The 14,747-nt window shown below is 42.8% G+C and overlaps 1 protein-coding gene across 1 annotated transcript in view; it reads left to right on the forward strand.

Annotated features, from left to right (window-relative positions):
* skic3 (SKI3 subunit of superkiller complex) overlaps nt 1–14,747 on the forward strand; it is a 183,377-nt gene that overhangs the window by 105,132 nt on the left and 63,498 nt on the right. The window contains exons 26-27 of the mRNA XM_073066275.1: nt 1,234–1,375; nt 2,832–2,925. Of these exons, the coding sequence (XP_072922376.1) occupies nt 1,234–1,375; nt 2,832–2,925 (236 nt within the window). The remainder of the gene's footprint in view (nt 1–1,233; nt 1,376–2,831; nt 2,926–14,747) is intronic.

Genomic DNA, 14,747 nt, shown 5'->3' on the forward strand with positions numbered 1-14,747 from the left:
CACTGACGACATGGTCCCCGCCCTCCTCACTGACGACATGGTTCCCCCTCTCCTCACTGACGACATGGTCCCCCGCTCTCCTCACTGACGACATGGTCTTCACTCTCCTCACTGACGACATGGTCTTCACTCTCCTCACTGACGACATGGTCTTCACTCCCCTCACTGACGACATGGTCCCCGCTCTCTTCACTGACGACATGGTCTTCACTCTCGTCACTGACGACATGGTCCCCGCTCTCCTCACTGACAACATGGTCTTCACTCTCCTCACTGACGACATAGTTCCCACTCTCCTCACTGATGACATGGTCTTCACTCTCCTCACTGACGACATGGTCTTCACTCCCCTCACTGACGACATGGTCCCCACTCCCCTCACTGACGACATAGTCTTCACTCTCCTCACTGACGACATGGTTCCTACTCTCCTCACTGACGACATGGTTCCCGCTCTCCTCACTGACGCCATGGTTCCCGCTCTCCTCACTGACGACATGGTCTTCACTCTCCTCACTGACGACATGGTTCCCGCTCTCCTCACTGACGACATGGTTCTTCACGCTCGTCACTGATGGCAAACCCTCCCACGTGGTTCCCCATTCTCGTCACTGATGGCAAACTGTCCCACATGGTACTCAATTGTTGTGGTTTATGGCATACTGTTCCAGTGATGTGAAAAACGTTCATCTCTACCATGCATGGCTCCAATACAGAAACTGAATTATTATCAGCAGACGGCCTTGCTCCTTTGTACGTGAATTTATGGCCAATTCTGGAATGTCAACTTCGCTTTTTTCCTCTCTGTAATTCATTATACTTTTGTTACACAATTTGGAATTAATTTCAACTATGCAGCCTCTTTTTGAGTATTTTCTATTTATTCTTCAGACCTCAAACTTGATTGGTTAAGATTGTACTGTTTGCTTGCGTTCCATGTTTCTTGATTTTCTCAGTGCTGCCTTAAGAGCTGAAAATTTCAAGTTTTCAAGCTGCTCTGGTGTTAAATACAGCTAATAGCAGAAATTGCTTCTGTTCCCTTCTATAGTAAATGCTTACCCATTAAGTTTTTTTGTGTTGTGTATAAAAATTGAGTCAAATATGACAGCAACTTTGAATTTAAATGCCAGTGCAATTGAGGATTGAATTGGTAAAGCAAAATTGTTGAAATTTTGCTCGAATTTATTTTAATTTTACAATGAAAAGTAAATAGAAAAACTCTTCTTTGTACAGACTGAAGGAGCTAAAGGTTATGCACATTGGGTTTGCACAACACTGCAGGATAAATCAAACAGAAATTCCGAACTGTACAAATACAACATTGTACAGATGAATGCAATAACTGCTGCGCAAGTTGTCATGAGCAAGTATACAGGTAACGTAAAGTGCTGTGACAGGCTGGGCATTTAAATATGAATTCATATCCACAGTTTCTTTAAATAGAAATACTTTGTACCAAAACATTGGTACAACCCACGTAAAATGCTGGAGGAACGTAGCAGGTATGGCAGCATCTATGGAAGAGAAAAAATTGTGCACCATAGTAATCTAGAATGTAGAACAGAATGATCTAGGAATAATAGTGCATAGTTCCCTGAAGGTGGAATCTCATGTGGATAGGGTGGTGAAGAAAGCTTTTGGTATGCTGGCCTTTATAAATCAGAGCATTGAATATAGGAGTTGGGATGTAATATTAAAATTGTACAAGGCATTGGTAAGGCCGGATTTGGAGTATTGTGTACAGTTCTGGTCACCGAATTATAGAAAAGATGTCAACAAAATAGAGAGAGTACAGAGAAGATTTATGAGAATGTTACCTGGCTTTCAGCACCTAAGTTACAGGGAAAGATTGAACAAGTTAGGTGTTTATTCTTTGGAGCATAAAAGGTTGGGGGGGAATTGATAGAGGTATTTAAAATTATGAGGGGGATAGATAGAGTTGATGTGGATAGGCTTTTTCCATTGAGAGTAGGGAGGATTCAAACAAGAGGATATGAGTTGAGAGTTATGGGGCACAAGTTTAAGGGTAACACGAGGGGGAACTTCTTTACTCAAAGAGTGGTAGCTGTGTGGAACGAGCTTCCAGTAGAAGTGGTAGAGGCAGGTTCGGTATTGTCATTTAAAGTAAAATTGGACAGGTATATGGACAGGAAAGGAATGGAAGATTATGGGCTGAGTGCGGGTCAGTGGGACTAGGTGAGCGTAAGCGTTCGGCCTGGACTAAAAGGGCCGAGATGGCCTATTTCCGTGCTGTAATTGTTATATGGTTATATGGTAATGTTTCAGTTAGTGCAATGATATTACAGCTCAAGGCGTCAAAGTTTGGAGTTCAATTCCGACTTGGTCTGTAAAGAGCTGGTACATCCTCCCCATGAACACTTGGGTTCCCTGGGTGCATTGGTTTTCTCCCACGTTTTAAAGCCATCCCAGTTAGTAAGTTAATTGGTCATTGTTCTGTGATTAGGCTAGGGTTAAAAGGGTGAGTTGCTGGGTGGTGTGGCTCATTGAGCCAGAAGGGCCTATTCCACACTGCATCTCAATAAAAAAAGTATCAACGTTTCGGGCTGAGACCTTTCAGCCAAGTGAGGTGTAACAGAAGTTTAAAGACCCCCTTCAAAGTGAAGTGATTAAGAAAACAGACGTCATAGGCCTGGGAGTGATGGTAGTAAATCCAGTGAGGTCATGCAATAGGGCTTCGCTTGTTTGTGTTTGTAAAATAAGGGTTATCTATTATAATCCAACATTGTAAATAGAGTACGTAACAAGTGGTTGGCACTGCTCTTTTGTTTGTAGTAGATAACAGGAGACACCTTAACTTATATTTTGAACAGAGAGAATTCAGACTGATCCAGTAGCTTTCACAATGTTGGGTTACTTGAATGAATATCTAAGCCTGAAGAGACAAGCAGCAGAGGCATATCGCAGGTAAGGTTCCATTATAAAATAAAATCGCTTTGCATGCATTACTCTGAACCTAAATTTCTTAAATGTAAATAAGATACTTCAAAGTTCTTTCCTCCAGGATGGAAACGAAAAAGCAATTCCTGAGCTTAACTTGGGAATAAAAAAAATTCTTGCATCTATTAGGTCTTAAAATGTAGTGTTGTTCAGTAAGGATTGGTGAAAAAACCTTCTCTTCAGCTTATGAACAAGATGTGAGTAAAGTTAATAATGAAAACACAAACATGAATCAATTCTTTTAGCAGAAAGGTGGAAATGGAAACTGGCAGCAGGTAGTCTGGTGGTTAGCATGACACAATTACAGCTCGGGGTGTTGGAGTTCACAGTTTAATCTTGATGTCCTCTTCATGGTTCTTCCCATTTAATGAGTGAGTTTCCTCCCACAGTTCCAAGGTTTACGAGTTACTGATCATTGTAAATAGTCCCTTAGGCGAAGGTTAAACAGGATTGTCGGGATTGCTGAGCAGTGTAGCTCAAAGGGCCTGTTCTGTGCTGCATCTCTGAAGTCAGCTTGATAAAGTCACTAAATAGCTATTATCAACTAATCACCTTTAGTACCAGAGGAAATAACACTGGACAATGCAAATACCCATGTCAGGATGCTGTTTATTGACTATAGCTCAGCATTTAACTCCACCATACCTACAGTCCTGATCAAAAGGCTGAAGAACCTGGCCTGTGTACCTCCCTCTGCAACTGGGTCCTCGACTTCCTAACCAGTAGACCAGCAGTCTGTGCAGATTGGAAATAACATCTCCACTTTTCTGACACCTAACACTGATGCTCCACAGGGAAGTGTGCTTGGCCCACTGCTCTACTCTCTCTACTCTCTCATGACTGTGTGGCTAGGCACAGCTCAAATAGCATCTATAAACTTGCTGAAGATAAAACCATTGTTGGCAGAGTTTCAGAAGGTGGCAAAAGGGCATGCAGGAGAGAGACGTACAGTCAGTTGAGTGGCGTTGCAGCAACAACCTTGCACTCAGTGTTACAAAATGAAAGAGTTTACTGTGGACTTCAGGAAGGGTAAGACAAGGGAGCACTAACCAATCCTCATAGGAGGATCAGGAACTGGCAATCAACCCCCAAATCCTTCACTCTGCACAAGAAAACAAACAAAACAGATCAGGCACACTGACCCCCAAACCCCCCTCCCTACACAAAAAAATGAGAAGATTGAATGAGAGAACACAGAATATAAAAACTATAACACTGAAAAAAGATTTTATTGTACAAGTCTGCATCCAAAACTCAGCAATACCTGGGCAATGTTCTCCTCAGCAGAAGGCTCTCCCTCTCTGGTACTGTAGAAGAGCATTCAAAAGACAGGCAGCAGGTGCTCACCCTCTGTACTCGCTTCGATGCTTGAATTGCCTTGTTGCTTTAGTTGGTGAAATGGAGCCAAACATTGGCTTGCGTCCTGTTCTGCTACTTGCCTACTGGGAGGTTGCGCATGTTGTCTCTACCTCTTGGAGACTGCAGAGCACTGGAACACAGACAGACAGACATACTTTATTGATCCCAAGGGAAATTGGGTTTCATTACAGTCACACCAATCAAGAATAGTGTAGAAATATAGCAATATAAAACCATAAATAATTGAATAATAATAAGTAAATTATGCCAAGTGGAAATAAGTTCAGGACCAGCCTATTGGCTCAGGGTGTCTGACATACCGAGGGAGGAGCTGTAAAGTTTGATGGCCGCAGGCAGGACTGACTTCCTCAGTGTTGCATCTCGGTGGAATGAGTCTCTGGCTGAATGTGCTCCTGTGCCTAACCAGTACATTATGGAGTGGATGGGAGACATCATCCAAGATGGCATGCAACTTGGACAGCATCCTCTTTTCAGACACCACCGTCAGTTCCACCCCCACAACATCACTGGCCTTACAAATGAGTTTGTTGATTCTGTTGGTGTCTGCTACCCTCAGCCTGCTGCCCCAGCACACAACAGTAACCATGATAGCACTGACCACCACAGATTCGTAGAACATCCTCAGCATCGTCTGGCAGATGTTAAAGGACCTCAGTCTCCTCAGGAAGTAGAGACGGCTCTGACCCTTCTTGTAGACAACCTCAGTGTTCTTTGACCAGTCCAATTTATTGTCAGTTCATATCCCCAGGTATTTGTAATCCTCCACCATGTCCACACTGACCCCTTGGATGGAAACAGGGGTCACCGGTGCCTTAGCCCTCCTCAGGTCCACCACCAGCTCCTTAGTCTTTTCCACATTAAGCTGCAGATGATTTTGCTCATACCATGTGAGAAAGTTTCCCACCGTAGCCCTGTATTCAGCCTCATCTCCCTTGTTAATGCATCCAACTATGGCAGAGTCATCAGAAAACTTCTGAAGGTGGCAAGACTCTGTGCAGTAGTTGAAGTCCAAAGTGTAGATGGTGAAGTGAAAGAGAGACAGGACAGTCCCCTGTGGAGCCCCAGTGCTGCTGACCACTCTGTCTGACAGTGTTGCAAGCGCATGTACTGTGGTCTGCCAGTCAGATAATCAATAATCCATGACACTGGGGAAGCATCCACCTGCATCACTGTCAGCTTCTCAACCAGCAGAGCAGGGCGGATGGTATTGAACGCACTGGAGAAGTCAAAAAACATGACCCTCACAGTGCTCGCCGTCTTGTCCAGGTGAGCGTAGACACGGTTCAGCAGGTGTTTGTTTCAACACCCAAACAATCTCCAAACTTCTGCCCTCGCCTAGATTTTCAGTCGCCATCGATGCTTTAATCAGTGAACAATAGAAGCTATACTCAGTGAAATGGGGTCAAATTTTGGCTCGTGCCATCTCACTACGAGGTTCACTCATGCTGCCTCTGCTTTCTGGAATCTCTGGCGACCATTGAAGCACCCAAACGATCTCCAAACAGCAAAACATAGTCTCCAACAGTTTCCGAATCACATCCAAGACAATAAACAAATGTTGACATCTTCTGGATAGGTCATGTAGATCATGGAACCATAAAAGAGGTGAAAAAGATGGCTCTATGATCTTTCCAGAAGATGTTGACTAAAGGATCACTGCACTTGGGCACCATCTTGACTGGAAGTTCCTGAGTGTCAATATCCCTGAGGATTTAACCTGGATAAAACAATAAAGAAGGCAAGACAACTGCTATATTTTATTAAGAGTTTGAGGAGGTTTGGTTTGTGAAATGCAACGCTCGAAAACTTCAACAAATGTACCATGAAAAGCATTCTGGCTGGCTGCATCACGGTCTGGAATGGGGGGCAGGGTTGCTGTACCAGATCAAAATAAGTTAGAACCATAGAACATTACAGCACAGAAACAGGCTTTTTGGCTGTGCCGAACCATTTTTCTGCCTAGTCCCACTAACCTGCACCTGGGCCATATCCCTCCAAACCCCTCTCATCCATATACCTGTCCAAGTTTTTCTTAAATGTCAAAAGTGAGCCCGCATTCACCACTTAATCTGGCAGCTCATTCCACACTTCCACCACTCTCTGTGTGAAGAAGCCTCCCCTAATATTCCCTTCAAACTTTTCCCCCTTCACCCTTAACCCATGACCTCTGGTTTTTTTCACCCCTGGGCTCAGTGGAAAAAGCCTGCTTGCATTCACTCTATCTATACCCATCATAATTTTATACACTTCATTCTTACATTTATACACCTCAAATCTCCCCTCATTCTTGTACGCTCCAGGGAATAAAGTCATAACCTATTTAACCTTTCTCTGTAACTCAGTTTCTCAAGTCCCGGCAACATCCTTGTAAACCTTCTCTGCACTCTTTCAACCTTATTAATATCCTTCCTGTAATTAGGTGATGAAAACTGCACACAATACTCCAAATTCGGTCTCACCAATGTCTTATACAACCTCACCATTACATTCCAATTCTTATACTCAATACTTTGCCTCATATGGAGCCAGTGATCATTAATGGAGATTGTGTGGAGCAGGTTAAGACCTACAAGTATCTGGGAGTACAGTTAGACGAGAAGCTAGACTGGACTGCCAACACAGATGCCTTGTGCAGGAAGGCACAGAGTCGACTGTACTTCCTTAGAAGGTTGGCGTCATTCAATGTTTGTAGTGAGATGCTGAAGATGTTCTATAGGTCAGTTGTGGAGAGCGCCCTCTTCTTTGTGGTGGCGTGTTGGGGAGGCAGCATTAAGAAGAGGGACGCCTCATGTCTTAATAAGCTGGTAAGGAAGGCGGGCTCTGTCGTGGGCAAAGTACTGGAGAGTATAACATCGGTAGCAGAGCAAAGGGCGCTGAGTAGGCTACGGTCAATTATGGAAAACCCTGAACATCCTCTACATAGCACCATCCAGAGACAGAGAAGCAGTTTCAGCGACAGGTTGCTATCGATGCAATGCTCCTCAGACAGGATGAAGAGATCAATACTCCCCAATGCCATTCGGCTTTACAATTCAACCGCCAGGAGTAAGATATGTTAAAGTGCCGGGGTTAGGACTCAATGTATTTAAGTAAACTACTTAAGAACTTTTTAAAAGCTATTATTAATGCTTTTTGAGAGGGTGATTTTAGATGCATATCATATTTTTACTGAGTTAAGTATTGTATGTAATTAGTTTTGCTACAATAAGTGTATGGGACATTGGAAAAAATGTTGAATTTCCCCATGGGGATGAATAAAGTATCTATCTATCTATCTATCTATCTTGATTTATAAAGACCAATGTACCAAAAGCTTTCTTTACAACCCTATCTACTTGTGACGCCACTTTTAGGGAATTATGTATCTGTACTCCCATATCCCTCTGTTCTACTGCACTCCTCAGTGTCCTACCATTTACCTTGTATAATCTACCTTGGTTTGACCTTCTGAAGTGCAATACCTCACACTTGTCCGCATTAAACTCCATCTGCCATTTTTCAGCCCATTCCTCCAACTGGTCCAAATCCCTCTGCAAGCTTTGAAAACCTTCCTCACTGTCCACTACACCTCCAATCTTTGTATCATCAGCAAATTTACTGATCCAATTTGGCACATTATCATCCAGATCATTGATATAGGTGACAAATAACAATGGACCCAGCACTGATCCCTGTGGCACACCACTAGTCACAGGCCTCCACTCAGAGTAGCAATCCTCCACTGCCACTCTCTGGCTTCTTCCATTGAGCCAATGTCTAGTCCAATTTACTACCTCTCCATGTATACCTAGCGACTGAATCTTCCTAACTAACCTCCCATGCGGGAACTTGTCAAAGGCCTTACTGAAGTCCATGTATACAACATCCACTGCCTTCCTTTCATCCACTTTCCTGGTAATTTCCTCGAAAAACTCTAATAGATTGGTTAAACATGACCTACCAATCACAAAGCCATGCTGACTGTTTCTAATAAGTCCCTGTCTATCCAAATACTTGTAGATCCTTTCTCTTAGTATTCCTTCCAATAATTTACCTACTACTGATGTCAAACTTACCAGCCTATAATTTCCCGGCTTATTTTTTGAGCCTTTTTTAAACAACGGAATTACATGAGCTATCCTCCAATCCTCCGGCACCTGACCTGTGGATATCAACATTTTAAATATTTCTGCCAGGACCCCTGCAATTTCAACATTAGTCTCCTTCAAGGTCCGAGGGAATACCCTGTCAGGTCCTGGGGATTTATCTACTCTGATTTGCCTTAAGACAGCAAGGACCTCCTCCTCTTCAATCTGTATAAGTTCCATGACCTCCCTACTTGTTTGCCTTGTTTCCATGGACTCCATTCCAGTTTCCTTAGTAAATGCAGATGCAAAAAACCCATTTAATATCTCTCCCATTTCTTTTGGTTCCATACATAGCTGACCACTCTGATCTTCAAGAGGACCAGTTTTATCCCTTACTATCCTTTTGCTCTTAACATACCTGTAGAAGCTCTTAGGATTATCCTTCACTCTGACTGCCAAAGCAACCTCATGTCTTCTTTTAGCCCTCCTGATTTCCTTCTTAAGTATTTTCTTACTCTTTTTATACTCCTCAAGCATCTTATTTCCTCCCTGTTGCCTGTACATGTTATACATCTCTCTCTTCTTTATCAGAGTTCCAATATCCATTGAGAACCAAGGTTCCTTATTCTTATTCATTTTGCCTTTAACCCTGACAGGAGCATACAAACTCTGCACTCTCAAAGTTTCTCCTTTGAAGGCCTCCCACTTACCAATCACATCCTTGCCAGAGAACCACCTGTCCCAATCCACACTTTTTAGATCCTTTCTCATTTCTTCAAATTTGGCCCTTTTCCAGTTTAGAACTTCAACCCAAGGACCAGATCTATCTTTATCCATGATCAAGTTGAAACTAATGGTGTTATGATCACTGGAACCAAAGTGTTCCCCTACACACACTTCTGTCACCTGCCCTAACTCATTTCCTAAGAGGAGATCTAATATTGCATCCTCCCTAGTTGGTACATCTATATATTGATTTAGAAAAATTTCCTGAAGACATTTCACAAACTCTAACCCATCTAGACCTTTAACAGTATGGGAGTCCCAATCAATGTGTGGAAAATTAAAATCCCCTACAATCACAACTTTCTGTCTCTTGCAGTTATCTGTTATCTCTCTGCAGATTTGCTCCTCCAATTCTCGCTGACTATTGGGTGGTCTGTAATACAACCCTATTAATGTGGTCATACCTTTGCTATTTCTCAGCTCCGCCCATATGGCCTTAGTAGACAAGCCCTCTAATCTGTCCTGCCGAAGCACTGCTGTAATATTTTCCCTGACTAGCAAAGCCACCCCCCCCCCACCCTTCATCCCTCTGCCTCTATCACGTCTGAAACATTGGAACCCTGGAACATTGAGCTGCCAGTCCTGCCCCTCCTGTAGCCAAGTTTCAGTAATGGCTATGATGTCATAATTCCACGTGTCAATCCAGGCCCTCAGCTCTTCTGCCTTTCCCACAATACTCCTCGCATTGAAATATACACACCTCAGAAGATTATTACCACACACAACCTTACTATTTGTGACTTTGCGTGAACTGCTAACATCATTTATTTTTACCCCCGTTCCACTATCTACTCTGGCACTCTGGTTCCCATCCCCCTGCAAATCTAGTGTAAGCCCTCCCCAATAACACTAGCAAACCTCCCTGCCAGTTTATTGGTCCCCTTGTAGTTCAGCTGTAACCCGTCTCTCTTGTACAGGTCACACCTGCCCCAGTAGAGGTCCCAATGATCTAGAAATCGGAAACCCTGCCCCCTACACCAGTTTCTCAGCCACATGTTCATCTGCCAGAGCATCCTACTCTTACCCTCACTGGCACGTGGCACAGGCAGCAATCCGGAGATTACTACCCTCGAGATCCTGTTTTGCAACTTCCTACCAAGCTCTGTACTCACTCTTCAGGACCTCCTTACTCTTTCTACCTATGTCATTGGTACCGATGTGTACCACAACATCTGGCTGATCACCCTCCCGCTTCAGAATGCTGTGCACGCGATCAGAGACATCCCTGACCCTGGCACCCAGGAGGCAACAAACCATCCGGGAGTCTCTGTCACGACCACAGAATCTCCTGTCTGTACCCCTGACTATGGAGTCCCCTATCACTACCACTCTCATCTTCTTCCTCCCTCCCTTCTGCACTGCAGAACCAGACTCAGTGCCAGAGATCTGGCTGCCACTGCTTGCCCCAGGTAAGCCATCTCCCCCCCCCCCCCCCCCCCCCCCAACAGTATCCAAATCGGTATACCTGTTCTGGAGGGGAATGGCCACAGGGGAACCCTGCACTACCTGCCCTTTCCTCTTCCCTCACCTGACGGTAACCCAATTACCTGCGCCCTGTTCCTTAGGTGTAACTACCTTCCAGAAGCTACTGTCTATAAACTGCTCAGTCTCCCGAATGATCCGGAGGTCATCCAGCTCCAGCTCCAGTTCCTCAACGCGGTCTGTTAGGAGCTGCAGCTGGATGCGCTTCTTGCAGATATCGTTGTCAGGGACACCGGAGGTCTCCCTGACTTCCCACAGCCTGCAAGAGGAGCATTCCAACATCCTGCCTGGCATATTCTCTAGTCTGAACACAAAAAAAAGAAGAAAACAGAAACTTACCGGAACCTACCCTCGCCTGTGCCTGTTTCTCACCGAAGCCTGATTGAGCCAAAGCTATCCCACTCTGACTCAGTCCACTCCAACGATGGCTGCTGTATATGGCGGTCTTTCTTTTAAACCTTGCCGCGCTATATCACGCGCCTGCTCACTAGAGCCTCTTTTCCCCGATCAGTTAAAGAAAAGAAAAACAACCTTCCCTCTGCAATTCTTCAGTCTTCCACTCTCAGCTGCTTGCTTCGATTGAAAAGACCGTTGAAAATTTTTCTCCTCCTTTTAAACCTTGGTGTGCTACGTCACACGGCTGCGCAGTAGAGCCTCTTTCCCCCGAAGTTGCAGAAACTTGTAAAGTTAGTCAGCTCCATCATGGATACCAGCCTCCAGAGTATCAAAGACATCTTCAAGGAGAGGTGCCTTAGGAAGGTGATGTCAATATTAAGGATCCCAACCATCCAGGACATGCCCTCTTCACACTGTTACTGTCGGGAAGGAGGTACAGAACCCTGAAGGCACACATTCAGCGATTCAGGAACAGCTTCTTTGTCTAAATCATCCAATTCTAAATGGACATTGAACCCATGAACACTAGCTCACAGCTTTTATATTTCTGTCATTTTGCACTACTTATTTTAACTGAACTGTTTTAAATATAAAAAATATAATTTTACTTTTTATTTTCTCCATATTTATTTATTATGTATTTCATTGTTCTGATGCTGTTAACAAATTTCACAACATGTGCCGGTGATATTAAACCTGATTCTGAAATAAAAAATTAAAATGAGGAATGCCAGAAGTTAATCAACAGTTAATGATGTTAATTAGAGTGATCCATAGACCTCCCTCAAATGTTTTATTAATAATGTGGTTTCAACATCCCTCAAGGCGAGTAAGTGCTATTATTTTGAAAGGAAGTTAATCTCTTTCAAGGGTTTCTTCCACTTGAATCAGAACTTACTGAAAAATACATAGATTTGTTTGGAATGTGTGAACAGAGTTATGGTTTAAACTTTTTGCCCAAGGTTTTGCAAAACCTATGCAAATTGACCATGGATTGGTTACCTAATTACAGGAAGGATATTAATAAGGTTGAAAGAGTGCAGAGAAGGTTTACAAGGATGTTGCCGGGACTTGAGAAACTGAGTTACAGACAAAGGTTGAATAGGTTAGCACTTTATTCCCTGGAGTGTAGAAGAATGAGGGGAGATTTGATAGAGGTATATAAAATTATGATGGGTATAGATAGAGTGAATGCAAGCAGGCTTTTTCCACTGAGGCTAGGGGAGAAAAAAAACAGAGGACATGGGTTAAGGGTAAAGGGGGAAAAGTTTAAAGGGAGCATTAGAGGGAGCTTCTTCACACAGAGAGTGGTGGCAGTGTGGAATGAGCTGCCAGATGAAGTGGTAAATGTGGGCTCACTTTTGACATTTAAGAAAAACTTGGACAGGTACATGGATGAGAGGTGTATAGAGGGATATGGGCCAGGTGCAGGTCAGTGGGCCTAGGCAGAAAAATAGTTCGGCACAGCCAAGAAGGGCCAAAAGGCCTGTTTCTGTGCTGTAATGTTCTATGGATGGAAAAATTAAGAGATGCGTTGCAGGTTAGTTTTGTACTTTTGTTCTGTTGCCTCCATACCAGGGTTTTCATCGCAGGACCTGGATTGAACTGATCTCAGATTTTTGACTCTTTGGGTTGGTGGGCTCCGTATTTCATTTTTGAAATTGAGACAATATTTTCACATTTTCATTGCACATTGCAGAATTTGTGTTTGTCTCAGAATGGTTCGATAGGTTCTAGAGAAAGAGGCAGATCTAATCTGCCAACATTTGATAGAACTGTCATGTTATGCGGTATGATCCAGATTAATACTAGAGGCAAGTGGATTGGGAGAGTAGTCATATATTACAGTTAGTGGTACTGCTTGTCAGCAATGTGATGATTTAAACCATAAGACCATAAGATTTCAGAGCAGAATTAGGTCATTTGGCCCATCAAGTCTACTCCGGCATTTCATCATGGCTGATCCAGTTTTCCTCTCAGCCCCAATCTCTTGCTGTCTTTCCGTATCCCATCATGCCCTGACCAGTCAAGAATCTATCAACCTCTGTCTTAAAATATACATGAATTCATGGCCTCCACAGCTGCCTGTGGCAAGGAATTCCACAGATTCACCATTCCTTGGCTCAACAAATTCCTCCTCAGCTCTGTTCTAAAAGGATGTCTGTCTATCCTGAGGCTTTGTCCTCTGTTCTTAGACTCTCTTATCATAGGAAACATCCTCACCACATCCCCTCTATCATAAGTTTCAATGAGGTCCCACTCATTCTTCTGAATTCTACTCCGTACAGGCCCAGAGCCATCAAACGCTCTTCATATGACAAGACATTCAATTCTGGAATAATTTTTGTGATTTCTTTTGAATCTTCTCCAGTGTCAGCACATCCTTTCTAAGATAAGGAGTCCAAAGTTGTTCATGATACTCAAAGTGAGGTCTCACCAGTGCTTTATAAAGTCTCAACATTACACCCTTGCTATTATTTTGTAGTCTTCTTGAAATGAATCTTAACATCACTATTGCCTCAACCTGCAAATTAACTTTTGGGGAATCTTGCCCTTAGCACCTCAGTTTATTGTATTTTCTCTGGATTCAAGATAGTCATCCCTTTCATTTCTTGACACTTTTCGACACTATTCCATCTGCCATTTCTTTTGCTCATTCTCCAAATCTGTCTATCCTTCTGTAGCCTCTGTACTTCCTCAAACTACCTGCCCTTCCACCTATCTTCATATCGTCTTCAAACTTTGCAACAAAACCATCAATTCCATCATTCAAAAAACTGACATATTGGTCCTATCACCGACCCCTGTGAAACACCACTAGTCACCAGTAGCCAGCCAGAAAAGGCTGCTTTTATTCCCATTCTTTACCTCCTGCCAATCAGCCACTGCTTTATCCATGATAGAATATTTCCTCTAATACCATGGTATTGTAGCTTGTTAAGCAGCCTTGTGAATGGGACCTCATCAAAGGCCTTCTGAAAATCCAAACACACAACATCAACCAATTTTTCTTTGCCTATCCTACTTGTTATTTTATCAAAAATTATTGGAGTGGGATACATAATGTCCTACAGGACATCTTTAAATGTGAAATTCCCTTAGCGAGTAAGACCATATATTTTGGATATATACCTCAAGAATAGTTAAAAAGAGATAAATATTTAATGAATATACTGCTGGTGGCTGGTAAAAAGGCCCTTACCTGGAAATGGTTATCACAGGAGAGCCCAACTTTAAATGTATGGATAGAAATTACAATGGACATTTACAAAATAGAGAAGATAACAGCATCTGTTAATCATAAGTTGGAACAATTTGATTCATACTGGGGAAAAATGGTTTAACTACATAACACCTCATAGGCCTGATTTTATTCTCACAAGTCAATGAATATGTTGTAAAAAAAAAGATCACTCCCTACTTTGTACATTTTCTTATTTCGATTGTTCTTTCTCTCCTCTCCTTTCTATAAGTGATTGACATGAAAATGACATGCCAGCATTTACAAAGAGATAATAGTCAAGTAATATCAAAAATAAAACAGCACTCTGGGTTTTTCTGATAATGTACCTATAAACGTTTACTATTAATCCATTCTGAATTGAACTGACTTTATTTCTTACATTCTTCACATACGTGAGGAATAAAAATCTTTACGTTATGTCTCAGTCTAAATGC

This window comes from Hemitrygon akajei, chromosome 2 (genome assembly GCF_048418815.1).
Source record: "Hemitrygon akajei chromosome 2, sHemAka1.3, whole genome shotgun sequence".
Classification (NCBI taxonomy): domain Eukaryota; kingdom Metazoa; phylum Chordata; class Chondrichthyes; order Myliobatiformes; family Dasyatidae; genus Hemitrygon; species Hemitrygon akajei.